This window comes from Gavialis gangeticus, unplaced genomic scaffold, assembly GCF_001723915.1.
Source record: "Gavialis gangeticus isolate Ggan-Ray unplaced genomic scaffold, GavGan_comp1, whole genome shotgun sequence".
NCBI lineage: Eukaryota > Metazoa > Chordata > Crocodylia > Gavialidae > Gavialis > Gavialis gangeticus.
In genome coordinates, this window is record NW_017729014.1 from 22561035 (window position 1) to 22576300 (window position 15266).

At 55.8% G+C, this 15266-nt stretch overlaps 1 protein-coding gene across 2 annotated transcripts in view; it reads right to left on the reverse strand.

Moving 5' to 3' along the window:
* Positions 1-10596, reverse strand: part of ECE1 (endothelin converting enzyme 1) — a 57621-nt gene extending 47025 nt beyond the window's left edge. Inside the window, exons 1-2 of one of the 2 annotated variants that reach the window (XM_019512008.1) lie at positions 3639-3642; positions 1039-1041 (exon numbers count right to left, since the gene is read on the reverse strand). In XM_019512008.1, coding sequence (XP_019367553.1) covers positions 1039-1041 — 3 coding nt within the window. In that variant the 5' untranslated portion in view covers positions 3639-3642. Of the gene's footprint in view, positions 1-1038; positions 1042-3638; positions 3643-10215 lie in introns of those variants that run through there. The other variant, XM_019512009.1, reaches the window with a different exon arrangement.
* Positions 10597-15266: the final 4670 nt, after the last annotated feature.

Below are 15266 nucleotides of genomic sequence, written 5' to 3' on the forward strand. Positions count from 1 at the left end.
GAATCAATAAAAAAAAAAAAAAAATGAGATTAAAAAAAAGAAGATCAACCACTGGGTTGTACTGCTGGCGAATCCTTGCCAACCAGCCGGTACATTGCATCCAGCGAGGAGGAAGGGAGTTTAAACAGCTGCTGTTTGCAGAGCTGCTGGAAGGACAGCCATGGGCCTCCCGGTCAGTCACCTCCATTGTCCGGGTCGCTGAGTTGGCGCCCCACAGCAGGCCGGGCAGCAATGCTAGCGTTCAGCACTTTCATTGACACTGGTGGCTAAACCCACATCTTACCTTGCTATCTCCTGCGTGGTGGATGGAGGAACGAGATGCATCTTGACAAGCTCTCTGCAAACGACGGCATGAAGCCCAATGCCTGGCAGGCTGAAAGAGAGCTGCGGGGTCACTAGCTTTGCCTATCAGCATCCCACCTGATCATCACCCACGTGTATCAGGTCTGATTTCTAAGCATTATCTTCCACCCAGCCAACTAGATGAACATCCACATGTCCTCAGACGGGACGAGTCTCCCTTTCTCCCGGGCTTTGTGCTCCGTCCCTTTCCATTCTGTTCTCTGGCCAAGACAAAGGATGGGCCGGGCAAGCTGGATTTCATGGAGGGGAAGCATCCCATTGAAGCTTTAGCACCGTGGCAATGGAGTTAGGCCAACACAGCCCACTTCTGAGAAACCTCACCCATAGAGCTAACTGGCCCGGGTGCCAAAGCAATCTTTGAAGTCCAAGCATGCAGCTAACCGTGGCTGCGGGGGCCCAGATTTCACTCAGGTGGGGTCCACTCCATGTAAAGAAGACCTCCAAAACCGGCCCAGGCAGCTGCAGGACGTGGTGACGGCAACGTCTGCAATTCCATCGGCTGGTCCCGATTCAAACCCCCACCCCACAAAGGCCTCACTCGCACTGAAGCTGCTGCTACCTGAGCCTGGATGGGGCTTATTGCCCCCCTCTCTCTTCTTCTAGCTTCGATTCACCTCCCACCCATCTTTAAGCGAACCCAACAAGTCCAGGCTGTGGCGGGGAGCCCGAGGACACCATCTCCCGGTGGCTGGCAGAATCGCAACCGATCTGACTCAGCCCTACGTGCCCCGAGGACTCTCCTCTGAAACTCTGCCAGAGTTAAATGCGTTTTGCTTGCTTTCTAGCTCCAAACCACACACCCACTCCTGGCACCTGGCTTCCCTAAAGAGCTCTCAGCAAAGTCTTTGGAAAACATGTGGAAACAGGTCTCGAGCCGGGGTACTCGGCCTTGGCGGGCCGAGAACTGTACCCAGGGCCTCGCGGCAAACAGCAATCGCACCCGGGGCTGGGATTTGAGCAAAACCAGCTTCACGCCAAGGGGTTTTGCATGGCTCCAGGCATGGCTCATTGTGAGGAGGGGAGGCGAGGCGAGAAACGCCGACCCAAAGAGCTCCTGTCATTCTTGGCACAGCCTCTTGTGTTGCCTTCTCATGCGTGGAAGGCAAGGGTGGGGAAACCGGGTTAGCTGTCCCAGGTGCCAACTTCGGGTGGAGAGTGGGGCTGGGGGCACAGGTGCCTAATCATGGCAGTGACAGTAACTGCTCCCACCGACGGCAGCTGCCCCAGGCGCCTGGCCACGTCCTCGCGCCTCTGCTAGGAGGTACCAGCCCACTGCTGTAACCAGGGAGAGGGCCACAAGTCTGTGCGGTATTTTCCAAATGCAAAATCTCTGTGGGTGGCCACACGTGCCTGCCACATTCGCAACTTTACCTAATCCTACCAGGAGCACCTTTGCGGAGCGAGCCCGGTAGCAAGAGACACGGCTGCTGCAGCACATGGCTCGCAGAATGGAGCTCAAACGCTTTCTGGGTGGGAAGGGACCTGCCTGCACTTTCTCAGCAGATTTATTAGGCGCTCACGACCCTGGACAGCAATGCCACGGGTTGTCGGAGAAACACAGCCAGGAAGCCATAGGGGAAAGATCCCTTTTGGAAGGAAGGCTTTGATTCTTCTTTGCTTCTTAAAATTGGGGAGCAGAGTGAAGGGAGCCTCTCCTGTCCAAAGACGCTGGACCTGGCTGTGGATATGGTCTAGACAAGCCCCAAGTTTCACTCCTTGAATTCCTCAGACACAAACTATCTTTGGATTAAAGCGTTTTCCACAATTAAAGAACTTCCCACGAGCTCCTGGGAAGGCCTCTCTCCAATGCACCACTTTTCACACCTGTTTCACAAGGGAGGGCAGGCACAGCAACATCGGGGTTTTAAGCAAGGGGAAACTGAGGCGTAGAGTCAGGATGTAGCGAGACCAAGGGTACCTGGCAGGTCAGTGGCACAGCCAGGAACAGACCTCTGCTCTTCCGACTCTGTCTCGTGCCTTATCCACGAGCGTGGAAGGATTAAAAAACAGGGTCTGAGCACTTCTACACAAGTTTGGGAAAAGGCAGGAGCTCTGCTAGGGGAATTCAGTGTCGTGCTTCAGGTCACGTGCCAGCCTGCAGCTACTGGGGGTCAAGAGGAAACATGCCCTGGTCCTGGTGAGCTCACAAGCTCCTACTGCAGCGTCTCTTCCTCTAAAGCAGCTGGTGCAGACAGGCCTATGCATCATGCACCGACAAGGAGCCTAGGCCCACCGGGCACTAGCAGCACCCGCAATGGTCAGAGCAAGGTCTACAGCAACTACTTCGAGGGGACAAATCCATGGGCAGCAGGAACAGGAGTGCAGGTCATGGGCTCCGTTATCAGACAAGATGCCGGAGGATACGGACTCCTGGTCTGAGCCAGTCTGTCTACACCTGGCTTACAAGTGAACTGGCAGCTGGCCATGCTTCCAGGTAATGGCAGTTTGGCTTAGGGTTGGGGATTTGACTGGTCAAATAAAGTTCGGTCAATTGACTGGTCAAATATCAGTCGAATATGGTAAAGAATTGCCAATTCGTCCAAAAAATACACAGAAAAAGCAAAGTTCTCCATTAAGAAATGTGTCAAAAACCAATAAAAATCGTATTTCTATGAAGAAAACTATAAAAAACGTAGTATTTCTTGCAAAATTGTGATAATCTTTGATGGGTCAAAAATATGCCGCCAATTAACCCGTCCATTGACAATATTTGACTGGTTAATTGCCCCGCTTGGCACCCCTAGCTTGGCTTCACGATCCTTCCAAGCCTTGGGGCCGCGCTGCTCTGGTCTCACAACCCCTGCACCCCGGGACCCCGCTGCTAGGGATTTGGAGACGTGTGCTGCCGTGCGATGGAGGGCTGCACCACAGGAACTAGCACCACTGCTTAGCAGGTGTGTGTGGGTGGTGGGCACTTCCTGACCCGGCATCACATGCTGCTAACTGAAAAACACTGGAGGAAGCATCCAAAAAATGCTGAGCTCTGCTATGACTGAAAGGAAACCCTTGGAGTTTTTGCTGTGAAATGGTGTTCAAAAGGGAGAGGCAGCAAAATGTAGCATTCAACACAGACCCCATTGCTCCCCGCGAAGGAGACCCACCCGTTTTGGCCGGACCCCAAACAGTGGGCTGTCTCAATGCAGCAGACGGACTAGTCGGGGGCTTGCGCCGCTCAGCGCAGCGCCCGTCCCACTGCATTAGTAGCCCGGGCATCCGCAGCAGACAAGCTTCCACCCACAGCCGGCTCCAGGTTCACGCGCCGCCTGCCTCATGACGGCTGTGATGAAAGTCATCTAGTCTCTGCAACACGTGTGTGAAGGAGGGCAGAGCAAGGCACTGAACTAAAGGTGTCAGCTTTGTTTACGGCACCCTCGTGCCACGTCACCCCTTTGCTGCATCATCACTAACGAACTACCAGGGCCCGGTTCAGGTTTGCTGTCAAGTAGCTGGGCAGGCAACTTCCTGACTCTGCATGATTTACATTGCAGACATGCGTGAAGGCCCCTGTGTGCCCTGCACGGCAGACAGACAGCGCTTCTAGGCAGGAGTTCGGGCAGCTGCCGGCCACACCGGACCGTGCAATCGTCTGTGCTGCTCTCTGGATGCTGCTACGGCCTGCTCACGTCGGCGTGCATCATGTCCTTGGGGGAAAAAGACATCTTCTTCTCTGCAATTCATTAATGCTATTAAATTACCGGGGGGGAGAAAAATGCAGAGACGTTTCCAAGCGAGCTCACGGAAGCTAACAAGCAAGGCTGGCTCGTCAAGCTTAGTTCCCCCCGAGTTAGTTTGAAATGAAAGGAGTGGGGAACAAATGAGTATTTCCAGCCCCTCCTTCTCTGGGGGAGGGAAGCCTGGAGGCCTTTGCTGCAGGAGTGTGCAGCAAACTAGGGTGGGAGGGTGAGCAAGCGTCTTATGCAAAAGCAGTCTCAGCAGGAGTGCAAGGGAGGTCACAGGAGAAGGGCCAGCTCTGCTGGCCAAAGTGGGGCTGGTTCAAGCGTCAGCACACATGATGCCTGATCTTCCCTGCACCTTGGACACCACACTCGTGACCTCTGACGCCTCCTGCAAAACGACAACCAGCTCCAGGCAGCCTTGCGTGACGCCTGTCCTGGCTTCCACGCAGCCCCCCAACCCCAAACAGGGTCTTCCCAGCAATGGACTACCCTGCTCCTATGCTCACTGAGCCACCAATGGACCCAGATGCCAGCTGTGCCCACCATCAACACAGACCCCACCACCACTGGACCAAACAATATGGCTTGCAACATCTGGGCTGCACACATCTGCTTCTCTCCCACCATGGCCGCCATCACCTGCTCGCAGTGCCCCTCCGCCGTCTACGCTGGATAAACGGGGCGATGCCTATGTGGAAAACGAAGAACGAATCTGGCATCAACTCCAGAAAGACACACTGGCCAGCGGCAGAACACCTGACCATCCCTGGACTGTCCACGGCTGATCTCAGAGCAGCTGGGCTTAGACAACAACTGTTTAAAAACTGACTTGCAAAGTTGTGGAACAAGACGTCACCCGCAGCCCAGACTGCGGGAAGCACGGTCGCAGAGGCTCTCGCGTCTTATCAGATTACCTGGACTAACTTTTATAACCCCAGGTCCCTCCAGGGCTTAACTACTTTGTTTATTCCTGCTGATCTCTTCAACCCACCTTCCTCTCCCAGCAATGCGGCCCCCTTTCTTCCTCCTTTCCCTATCTCTGTATCTAAATAACTTTATTCCTTTCTATTAGCATCCCTGCTCTCTGCAAGTCCGAGGTGAGTCTATGCAAGCATAAAAAGTGTCACCCTCCCTTGCCTTTTGCCTATCTCCAGACCAACACAGCTAAATCTCTCTTTCATTTGTTCCTGTTAATGCCCCCCCAGCTAAAAACCCTACTGCTTGCGTGCAGTTGTGCTCCCAATCGGAGTTTGCTGCTGCAGCCAGGGTTTGCATCCCGCCAGCTGGCTGGCCTTTTAAGGGGAGCTGGTTTCAGCCATGCCTGGGATAGATCATCTCCCTCCCGCCTGACTCTCCCTGGCCGGGGACCAGATGGCTCGGGTCAGTTATTAGACCCAGCTGGGTCCAACACAGAGGCTGGGAGAGGTCAGCGGGGCAGGGGGAGCTGCAGAAGGGTCTTGTTAGAGGCTCCCGGAGGGGGGGAGCCCCACGTCAGGGCTGTGGGGCAGACAGCGGGGGCCAGGTCGGGGTGGAGCCCCCTTTGTTTCAGCCATGCTGGGGGCTATTGTCCAAGTCTCCTGCCAGCGGTTTCCGGTGGCGTGAGAGGCCGGTGCTGGGAAAGCAGGCAGGCCACAGGCAGCGCGGAGGAGACCAGGGAGCGGGGCAGACCCAGGGCCGCGGGCCGCGTGCTGCTGCAGGCTGGGCTGGCCCATCCTCTGCTGGCTCTCTTACTCATGCGTTTCTGGTCACCGGTACCCAGGAGGCGGTGGGACTCTCGGGTGCCAGTTGGGACGGAGGCAAAGGGAGGTGGGGAGAAGGGCCCAGGTGTGGCACAACACTTGCACGGGCAGTAACAAACCCAGGTTAACCCAGCTACCTACTCACTCTCCTTCCCCGAAGCACCCGGGAGCCAAGAGACTCTCAGCCCTCTTCATCCATCTGCCGTGGTCCCATCATCCATGAGACCTCGCACCACAGGAGCCTACCAGCTCTGCATTTGCAGTGGTTATCTGCCCCTTTTTGCCTGTCCTCAGTCTCCTCGCTGCCCACTTCCCCTCAGCCCCAGCCTTATCTTGAGTCCCTTCCCCAGCTACCATCTCAATTCCTCCTTTCGTTCCCTGCTTCCTCAATGGCTTGCTGGTTCCAGTCTCTTGGTGCTCACACAGCTCCTGGGGGGGTTTCCATCCTCATCCCTGCCCCTGGGTCTGCGGAGCAAGCTGTGGATTTTCTCCCGGTCTGGGTTAGGAGGGGGGAGGCCACAAGGTGGGAAAGGTACCAAAGCAGAGCAGGAAACCGGGGGTGAATCCAGGGCGAGACATCAGTCAGGTACTATGGGAGCTGCTACCACCGCCTCGGCTAAGGCTGGGGCAGCAACGTAATGCTGCATTCGCCTGCTGCCCTTCCCACTGCGGCCTACCGCGACCCTGCCACAGAGCCGAAGCCTGGTGCCGCAACTAAGCCAAGCTCAGAGAGACCTAACAAACCAGCCGAGCAGAGAGGACAGCCAGCATTTGCCCGCCTTGGCCTAGTTCTCTGAGCCTGGACGAGCCTAACATGAGGCTGTTTTCCCTATCGCAACAGAGTCCCTTGTTCAGTACGAGCAGAAAGTGGCTCTTTTTTTTTTCTTTCCCCATGCAAAGGACAAGAGCGTCCGTAACGCTTCCTGCAGGGCTCCTTGTGCCACCGTTCACCAAGGAAGCGAGCAGGCAGAGCTGTTCCTCTCATAAGCGGGGAGATGTCCCAAAGGTTCGCAGGTCCATCCGTAGCACAGCCCTGGCATGTTCTGGGCAGGGTGTTCTCAAGCACCTCTCTCAGTGTCGTGTACCTGCTTCCAGCCTAGAAACAAGCTGGTAAAGCATCTTGACCAGCACCAACCTTTAGATCCAACCTCCAACTTGGAGGGAAACCATCTCCCGAGACCAGCTCCACTGCAGGACTCCAGGGAGAACAGCCAGCCCTGGCCTCAATGCACGGGCTCCCAGGCCTCCAGTGCCCAGCTGGGACCCAAATGGCTGCTTCCTTGGGCCAAAAAACTACGGTTGGGATCCAGGAAGGTCTGGTCCCCTCACCCACTTCATCTCCTCCACCCACCCTTCCCTTCGTACCACAATGCCTAGTCCCAGGGACCAAGCACAGTCACTTTTTGAGGAGACGAGGGTTAAAACCCTCAAGGCTCGGACCTCACTGCAATTAGAGATTTATATTTAGGGTCATCAGTGGAGACAGGTGAAGCCTCTCTGAATGAGGCAGGGAGAAGAGGTTGGGTCACCTAGGCAAGGAGAGTGTCTACACACCAGCTCTGGAGGAAGAAACCGAGAGGAATAACTCGTATCAGGTGCTTGTTGACTCCTTTAACTAAACCATCCTCATCGTCCTGCCAGGGCTGCCTGCTGAGCTTCCTGAAGGGAGGCAATGTTCATGACTGTCTAATAAGGCCCTGATTCAGGTCTGACCCTAGTCAGCTTAAGTCACATTGACATCGGTGGCCAGGGAAATGCTCGCTTAAGATCAAAAGGATAAGCTTAAGAGCCCAGTTGAAGAGGGATACTCTTAAGCACCTGCTGAAATTTGGCACTTCAAAGCCATAACCTGAGAGATTATTGGGTTTGTTGGGTGGCCTGTGAGGGCGATCCGAGCCCTCCAGGGCCTTGGCATCTACCAGAAGATGAATCTTCAAAGAGCTCTCGTGCACCCCGACTCCTTAAATCTCAGCATCACGGAGTTAGATTCAGGTTGCACCCTTTTCTTCAGAGCCCAGCAGCCCAGGGCAGCAGCAAGCTCATTGCAACCCTCGGCCAGTTGCTGGAGGGCTTATTCAGCTGAACTAACCCAGGCCCCATCTCCCTTCCACTCGTCATCCCAGCGCTGCCCCAGGACATACGCCTCCCACCCCGGGTCAGCTGGCCCGAGAGAGCGAGAGCGGCCCCTGGAAATATTTGTTTCATGCGGCTCCAGTTCTCTCTTCCCCTTCTGTTTTCCTTTGAAATATTTAAAAACAAAAGGAAAACAGCTTTCCCACTGCCGGCGCTCTGCTGGCCTGCGGCTTGAGAGAGCGGGCAGCGCTGGGGACCGCGGCGAGAGGTCAGGCTGAAGAATTCGGAGGTCGCAGCCCCCACCCCCGGCTACAACAGACTCTCGAGAAGAATTCGGCCGGCGCACCACGCAGCTCCGCAGCCGGAGACGAGCCCCTGGGAAAGGGGCAGAGCTGCACGGCAGTCTAGGACTCACAGCATCTCCCCCAGAAGCAAATCCTACTCCCAAGCGATGCCAGGAGGCAGGAAGAGCAGGGCCGTGCCATGTCGCAGCATCCAGCACAGAGGTCTTGCGTTTCCCCTTTCCCGCTGCCATCCCCTGCCCCTCCTGGAAGCCTGGCCTCGCTTCTGCCCACATGCAGTGCCACATCACCGTCGCCCCATGCAAAAGCACGGATGGCAAATGAGAGGAGGGTATTTTTAGCTCCTCTTAATGCCTTTTAGCACTGAAAACAAGGAAGGAAGAGTTTCCATGATGAGACCACTGACCCTCACAGATGCAGGGACTTCCCCTCCCTTGCCAAGATGCCTGCCTGCCAGTTAATGACTCTACACCCAACCTAGATCCACCTGGCAGTTTCTGCTTGATGCAGCTGTCCCCTCCTAAACACTGCCTGCAGCACTGTTGTGCACCGGTTGCTGTTCGGTCGGACCCCAGAGGCTGCTGCATTTCACTGGTAGCCAAAGCAGCTTGCTAATCTCTTTGCCAGGGGGACTACTGTGTGCCCAGGGTAGCAATTCCTATTTCGGTGTTTGGGCCCTTTGGTTCTGTTGAAGGGAAATGCCAGACTGCGGCTTGCATTGCAATCACTGCCCAGCTGGGCATGCATATCACTCCACTGCTGGGGTGCTAGGGTGAGGGGGCTGGATTCAGCTTGGGTGCAACTCGCTTGATTTCCTTAGGGAAGATCCAAATCGCAGGCACTTTTACATGTCACCTCCCAGACACTGACTCTTGGAGATTTATGCTCCAGTCACGCCTGGGGAGAAAGTCCATTCTGATAGAAAACCAGTCTGTAATAGTGTTACGCTGCAGAGTCAGCATGCGGGCAGCTACCTCTGGTTAGGTTTGCTCAGAGGACTAACACCAGCCCATACTAAAGCAGACATGGGAGTGCCCTGCACCGGCTGTTTCAGGTCCCTTCCAAAAAGTTGTTCCTTCTTTCAAGCACAGCCTCCGCGCTCTCTCGCTATGGATTTGCACTTCTGCTTTTGCAATGCCTGTAAATTACAACCTGAAGTCGCATTCAAAACCACTGCTGCAGGGAGGGGAGGTGAAGCACCAAAGCCTCCTTTCCTCCTGCAATGTTTAGGCTCTCAAACGAGCTCCGAGTGCCCCACTTTGGGGTGGGGGCACATGGAGTGGGGAGGGGAGTCCATGCACATCCAAGGCATTATGATAGGAAATGATAGGAAAGATCCTTCCCTGTCTTTTTTGGGAACACGGCTGACAGACCCACCTGGAAAGAGACCCCCGATGGGTGCTTTCACCAGAGGAGGACTCGGCTCATCAATGCTACGTGGGAGTCCCAGGGAAGCCAGTGAGAAACTCCCCTCAACTCCAGAAAATCACTGTTTGGCCCTAAATCTCCATGTTGAACTGCCTGCCTGTTGAATAACCCATCGTAAAACATCACTCCTGCTGCTTCCTGGCTCCAATTCATAGGGAATCAGATCTCCCGTGGGCAAAATTCCCGTTACCTTGTAGCTCCCATCCTGTGCCAACTGATACTCTCCTAAGGAAGGGGAAGTCACCGTGAAGCCCCAGCCCCCACGGTTATTAATCTAATTGACTTTAGTAGTGCGTTGTGCAAAGCCCTCTAAGGACAAGCAGCAGGAGATGGTCCCGACCCAGGAGAGCTGACCGCTTCACTGGCCTGGACGGAGGAGGGGGGAGAGGAAGGGGCACAGCGCATCCCCTACAAGCCCAAAAGGGGGGTGTCCAGAGCCAGGGGCCTGCGGGACCAGCGCCTCCCTCCAGCATCTCCGCACAGGACACCGACCACGCTGCACGGGGCCAGGCTCCAAAGCAACCCTCCCACCTGCTCAAAGGGACCCAGGCTCCTCTCAGCACCGGCTCCCCCTCCCCAAATCCTTTTCACAAGAAGAAGTTAACAAGAGGGATTCAAGAGCAAGGAACTGACCTCTAATGGACTCGCTCAGGCAGTCAGCAGCAGTGCCGCTAGGCAGTAGAAAGATCCCCGGCTCTTAAAACGGACTCCCCGTCACCATCCCACGCGTGCAGCAGAAATGTCCTGGCTGCCGCTTGCACAAACAGGTCCGACACCCCGCCCCGCAACAGGGGAGTTTTGCTTCCACTGAATCACTTCCTCCCCTCGCTTCCCCGGTAAGGCGCGGGCCTGGGGGCTGGGCTGGAGAGATGTCACTGCTCTTTGGAAATCTTCTTTGCTTTTGGCTGGAAACAGTCGCACAGAAGCTGTTTCCGTGGGAAGGCAGCCTGGTGTCGACGGCATCCAGCACCTGGCAGGGGCTCAGCACCTGGCAGGATCCTGCTCTCCAGGGTACAAAGTAAACAACATTCCAGCTGTCTGCACGGGTGCACTTAAAAGGTGACTTATGAAGGCGGTGGGGGGGCGGAGAGTCCTCTACGGCATACAAAAGCCATCTGGAAAGACTATAAACAACGAACCGATTCCGGTATTTTTTGGCCCCCGTTTAGAAAAAAAAAAAAAAAAAAGGAAATTCATCCTAAAGGAATCTATGGTGAAGAGCTGAAGATGGAGAAAGCGGAGGTTTTTAAAGCAGTTCTGCTTTCTGGCAGTGCTGATTTAATTGCAATGCCCAATTAGCCCTTAGGAGAAAGGAAGTCCTTGTTCCAGGACAAACCCGCATTTTCATGATGTTAGTCAGAAAGAAAAACCAAGCAGAAGGAAGGAACGTACCCAAGCGCCCACGGCTTATTTACATATATGAAAATGCAAACGTAAACCCAGCCTCGGGCCAAAATATTCTTTCCCTTGCAACCTCCTTTGTTTTCACCTGAAAATATGCCGACGGACCAGAGTCACACACGTGGCGCAGCTCGAGTGGCAGCCGAGGAGTCAGAGCGCGAGTTCGGTGCTCTAACATGGGAGCAAAAGCCCCCGAACCCGCCCGGCAGCCACGTGTAATCGGTCTGAGCAGCTCCCACCGGGATTCAGGAGTGTTTTGCTCTGGCTGCAGCTCTGTACAGGGAAGAGCCGTGGCACGCAGGGCACACCCTTGAACGGGACATGCAACGGATGAACCGCAGCAAGGCTCTGCACCAGCCTGCTTTTGGGTCCGACGTGACCGTGCTCCACTACAGCTTCCCCTTCCCCCTCAAGGCACGTTCCCAGTACCGCAGTATTTACGCAGTGGTGAATGTGCGCTGGCTAAGGCAGAGACCATGAGAGAGCTGAAGAGTGAGGTACGCCCGCCTTGCACACTCATATTCAACGTGAAAACTGTCTTGATGGAGATACAGCTAATGAGAAGGGCTGTGAAGTTCACTCAACTTGAAAGCAGGGACGTCAGAGCCCCACGATGGCCACGGGCAAATGCTGTCTCGCTTCCACAAAAAAATCAGCTTTCAATTCTTCTTTCACTAACAGACCTATGCTGAACTCAGGTCTCCACCCAGAAGTAATCTTACATCCAACAGGGTTAATTATTGCATATTTACCAGACCTATCTGCTGGATCAACCAGCTGATACAACTGCTGTCTTTTCTCACTGGCCTGTTTTAATTAAAACAGCAATAGATTATTGTGCACAGTTGAGATTGGACAGGTAATATCTGTCTGGATTAGTCACTCAGTTAATGGCTGTTTGCTCAGCCAGCTGCACTCCTGATCCTACTTGAGACGGGGGATGTTCAGGGTCTGCAATACTCCCGGTTACCAAGATTTGCAGAGGTTTTGCCACCACGACTTGTCTGGGTGAGGTCAGATGAGGCCTTCACATTTATGACTCTATGAACTTTGGGTGCCATGCTTAACTCCCTGGGGAAAAAAATAAATCAGGGTCTTTGAAGACAAGGTGGCCAAAAATAGGGGCAACCAAATCAATCACGAGGGCCACATCTTAAAGCCCGCAGAGCTTCTGCTCAGGTCCCAGGTGAATTCACCACTGTGGGCCTCCTTGCTGGGAGAGCCCAGGCCACAGGGCAGGACTTCTTGCGGCATAAAGCAGAAGGAACTGCTGACCTCTGGGCGTTCGCATGTTGTTTCTCCCACGGCCGGCTCTGGGCTCCTGGCACAGGCCCCGACCTCACCACGCCTTGGCTCTGGAGGTATTTTGCTGCCTGCTGGGCCTCCTTACACATGTTTACAACCACGTGCAGGAAAGCGTGAGCCTGATCCACAACATTCCCGCCAGCAGGTGCCGAGCAAAGGATTCAGTTTTTAAAAATAGCGAGGCGCGGGGGAGCTGCTGCAATCAGGCAGCCCGGGATCTCCGAAGCACAGACTGGGCGGCAGCCTGTCAACTGCCCCTAGGTAATCGGCCACGCTTTAAAGCCTGCCAGATGTTTGAGCACCAGCCCTAACGCATGTGGGGTTCAAAGGTAGCCTAGGGCCCCCCGTCCAAGTACTCGTCTGCCCCCCGAGAGCTCAGCAGCCAAGACCTGGGGGCCTCAGCCTGCCCCGGTATCGGGAAGCGACTCTAGCATCACTCCACTGAAACACGCGGGGCTGGTCCAAACTTACAACCGCGTGAGTCAGGCAGGATCCTCCTACAGCCGGACTGCTGGCCTGGGGCAGGGAGCGAGCTCCCTGCAAGATCTTGGCCAGATCATCGAACTTCTCTACGCCTCCGTTCCTTCTTTCCAGGAATCAGGGTCACAGTCTCTCCCAGGCTTTGTCCGTCTCATCTTTATGTTCCCCAGGGCCAAGGACTGCCTCTTTGCATTGTGTCACCCAGCTCCACAGACCTCTGATCTTTAGGCGAGACGTACAGGTACAGATCAGAGAGGGGAGTCCAGCCCGTGTGCTTAGACCCCGAGCGTGTGACCTGCTCTTTCACTTGTTCACTGGAAGCCTCCAGCAGCTTATCAAGCACGTCTTCCCCCGTTGATGTCAGCCCGATTGCTCTTCATTTACAGGAAAGGAAAAGGAAAGGAATAGAAAGGAAAGGGAAAGTGCAACTTCAGTGTCATGCACCGATTTGCAAGTCCCACAGCGATCCAGCCCCTTTGCAGGCTGTGTGCCTCAAGCTTAGGTTCATACCCAGATGGCCTCTGCTTCCTGCCTTTACAACCTCCGTGTGACATGACAATAGCGTGTGTGGGTGGGTCAGGGTGGGGACGGAGGTCACCCCCACTTTTCCAAAGTCCTCACCGCTTCCTCCATTCACTCTTCCTTGACTGACACCTTCCTCTTCCCTATGGTGGATGACTAATGCCACAGTAGGATAGGTATCACCTGCACTGAAGTGAGCTCAGAGTTATTCAAGAGGATCAAAGCAGTGATAAGAAAGCCCCGGAGGCAACCTCGCGGATAACACCAATGCAGACGCACTCCACCACGGCCCTGCATTGCCTCTCAGTGGTGGCAGCCCGCCGAGGCCGCGAACCTGCATCCCGCTGCTTCTAAAAGGAGCCATCTTCTAGCTCCAGACCTGGGCCTTGTGTTTTGGGGAGCAGGGGGCTCCCAGGTTTTCAACCTGCTGCCTGCTCATCCAGGAGAGCCGGCAATGCCAGCCACCGATCTCATGCGGGAACGAGCCCCAGAACCAAGGGACAAAGATTAAGATCCCTGCTGAACAGGTCATTTCCTGGAGGGCCCGTCGTGCCCCTTGGAGGGTAACGAATGTCCCAGACGTGCTGTGGGGAGCCGCGGTCTGACTGCACGCCGTCCCCAGCGCCGCGCGGCACTTCTCAGCCCCGGAGAAAGCCAGATGAGGCCCTGGTGCCTCTGTGCCCTCTCCCTTTCCACAGGGCGGGAGGGGACAGAGAGGAGGCAGCTTGCAATGAGAACATTGTTGTAGCTGTTTTGAAAAGTTTGAGACGTGCCGGCTGTTTGGTTTGAAAGAGAGTCCTGAGAAGTTGGACAATCCCCCTGGCTCCCCATTCCTGGGGTCCCCCCGGCCCCGACGCACGTCAGTCCGGCTTATGAAACAATGCATGACGCTCGCTGTTGGGAGCCCGCGAGCGCTTGGAACAGCCTGTCCCTCTCTGATTATGCTGGGAAACATGAGCAATTTAATTACCAACCGGGAGGATGGGATGGAGGGAGCCAGGAAACCCCGCTGGCTCCACCCCACCTCTCCAGAGAAGCGGTCAGGACCTGCAGTCCCTGCCGCCCAGCTTGCTTCACAAAAAGCCACCGAGCCTTTCAGCCTCTGTCCCCTAGCAGAGGGGAAGGGAGCTGCCTCTTGTAGCAACCGCATCCCAGCTGAGCTCCCGGCAGGACCCTGAACCTAGGCTGATTTCTACAACAAAGAGGAAGCTGGAAGGGGAAGTGGGGTTTAGTGGTTAGATCAGGCAGCTGGGGTCATTCTTGGCCCTCTGGCACATCACTCGAGCACGAGGTGCCTCAGTTTGCCCACCCCGTTTGAGAAGCGCGTTGAGAGCTCCTAAAAACCCAGCCAGACAGGGGACTTTTCATCTTGAAGCGACAGGTACAGAGGTACAGGCAACCCCACCCGGATGCCCTCGGCGCTCAGCGCCGCTCTTGGCTGCATGTGGTCAGGCGTGCATTTGACCACGGCTCACATATACCCGGGTCAGCAGCGCTCAACCCCTTGGGCCCTGCGGGCCGGATCCCGTGCTTGGCATACACACACAAATATATATTATATATACACGCGCGCGTCCGTTTTTAGCCGCCGCAGGAGAGGGCAGCCGGCATCATCCCCCGGCTGACTCGTCCTGCGGGCTCACTTCTGGACTCCTCCCTTCGTCCTCTGCTTTTGCCCCCTGCCACTTTTCACACCCCCTCTGGCCCTGCGCTGGCAGAGCTGCCCCAGGGCCTGCCCTCCTTCCCAGGCCAGGCTCCCGGCTGCTCCACGCAGAGCTTCCCCGGTCAGAAACCCGAGCCCTCCGGGTCCCCGGGCTGAGCGCATCACCTGGCAGAGGCCAGCCCCGACGGCCCCTCGCCCGCAGCGGGGGCCCGCAAGGGCACTGGGGACCTCGCCGACAACAGCGGTGCCGAGGGGGAGAAGGACTCGCCAGCGCCCCCGGGCAGCCGTGCCCTGCCGAGCCGGGGGTCCTCCC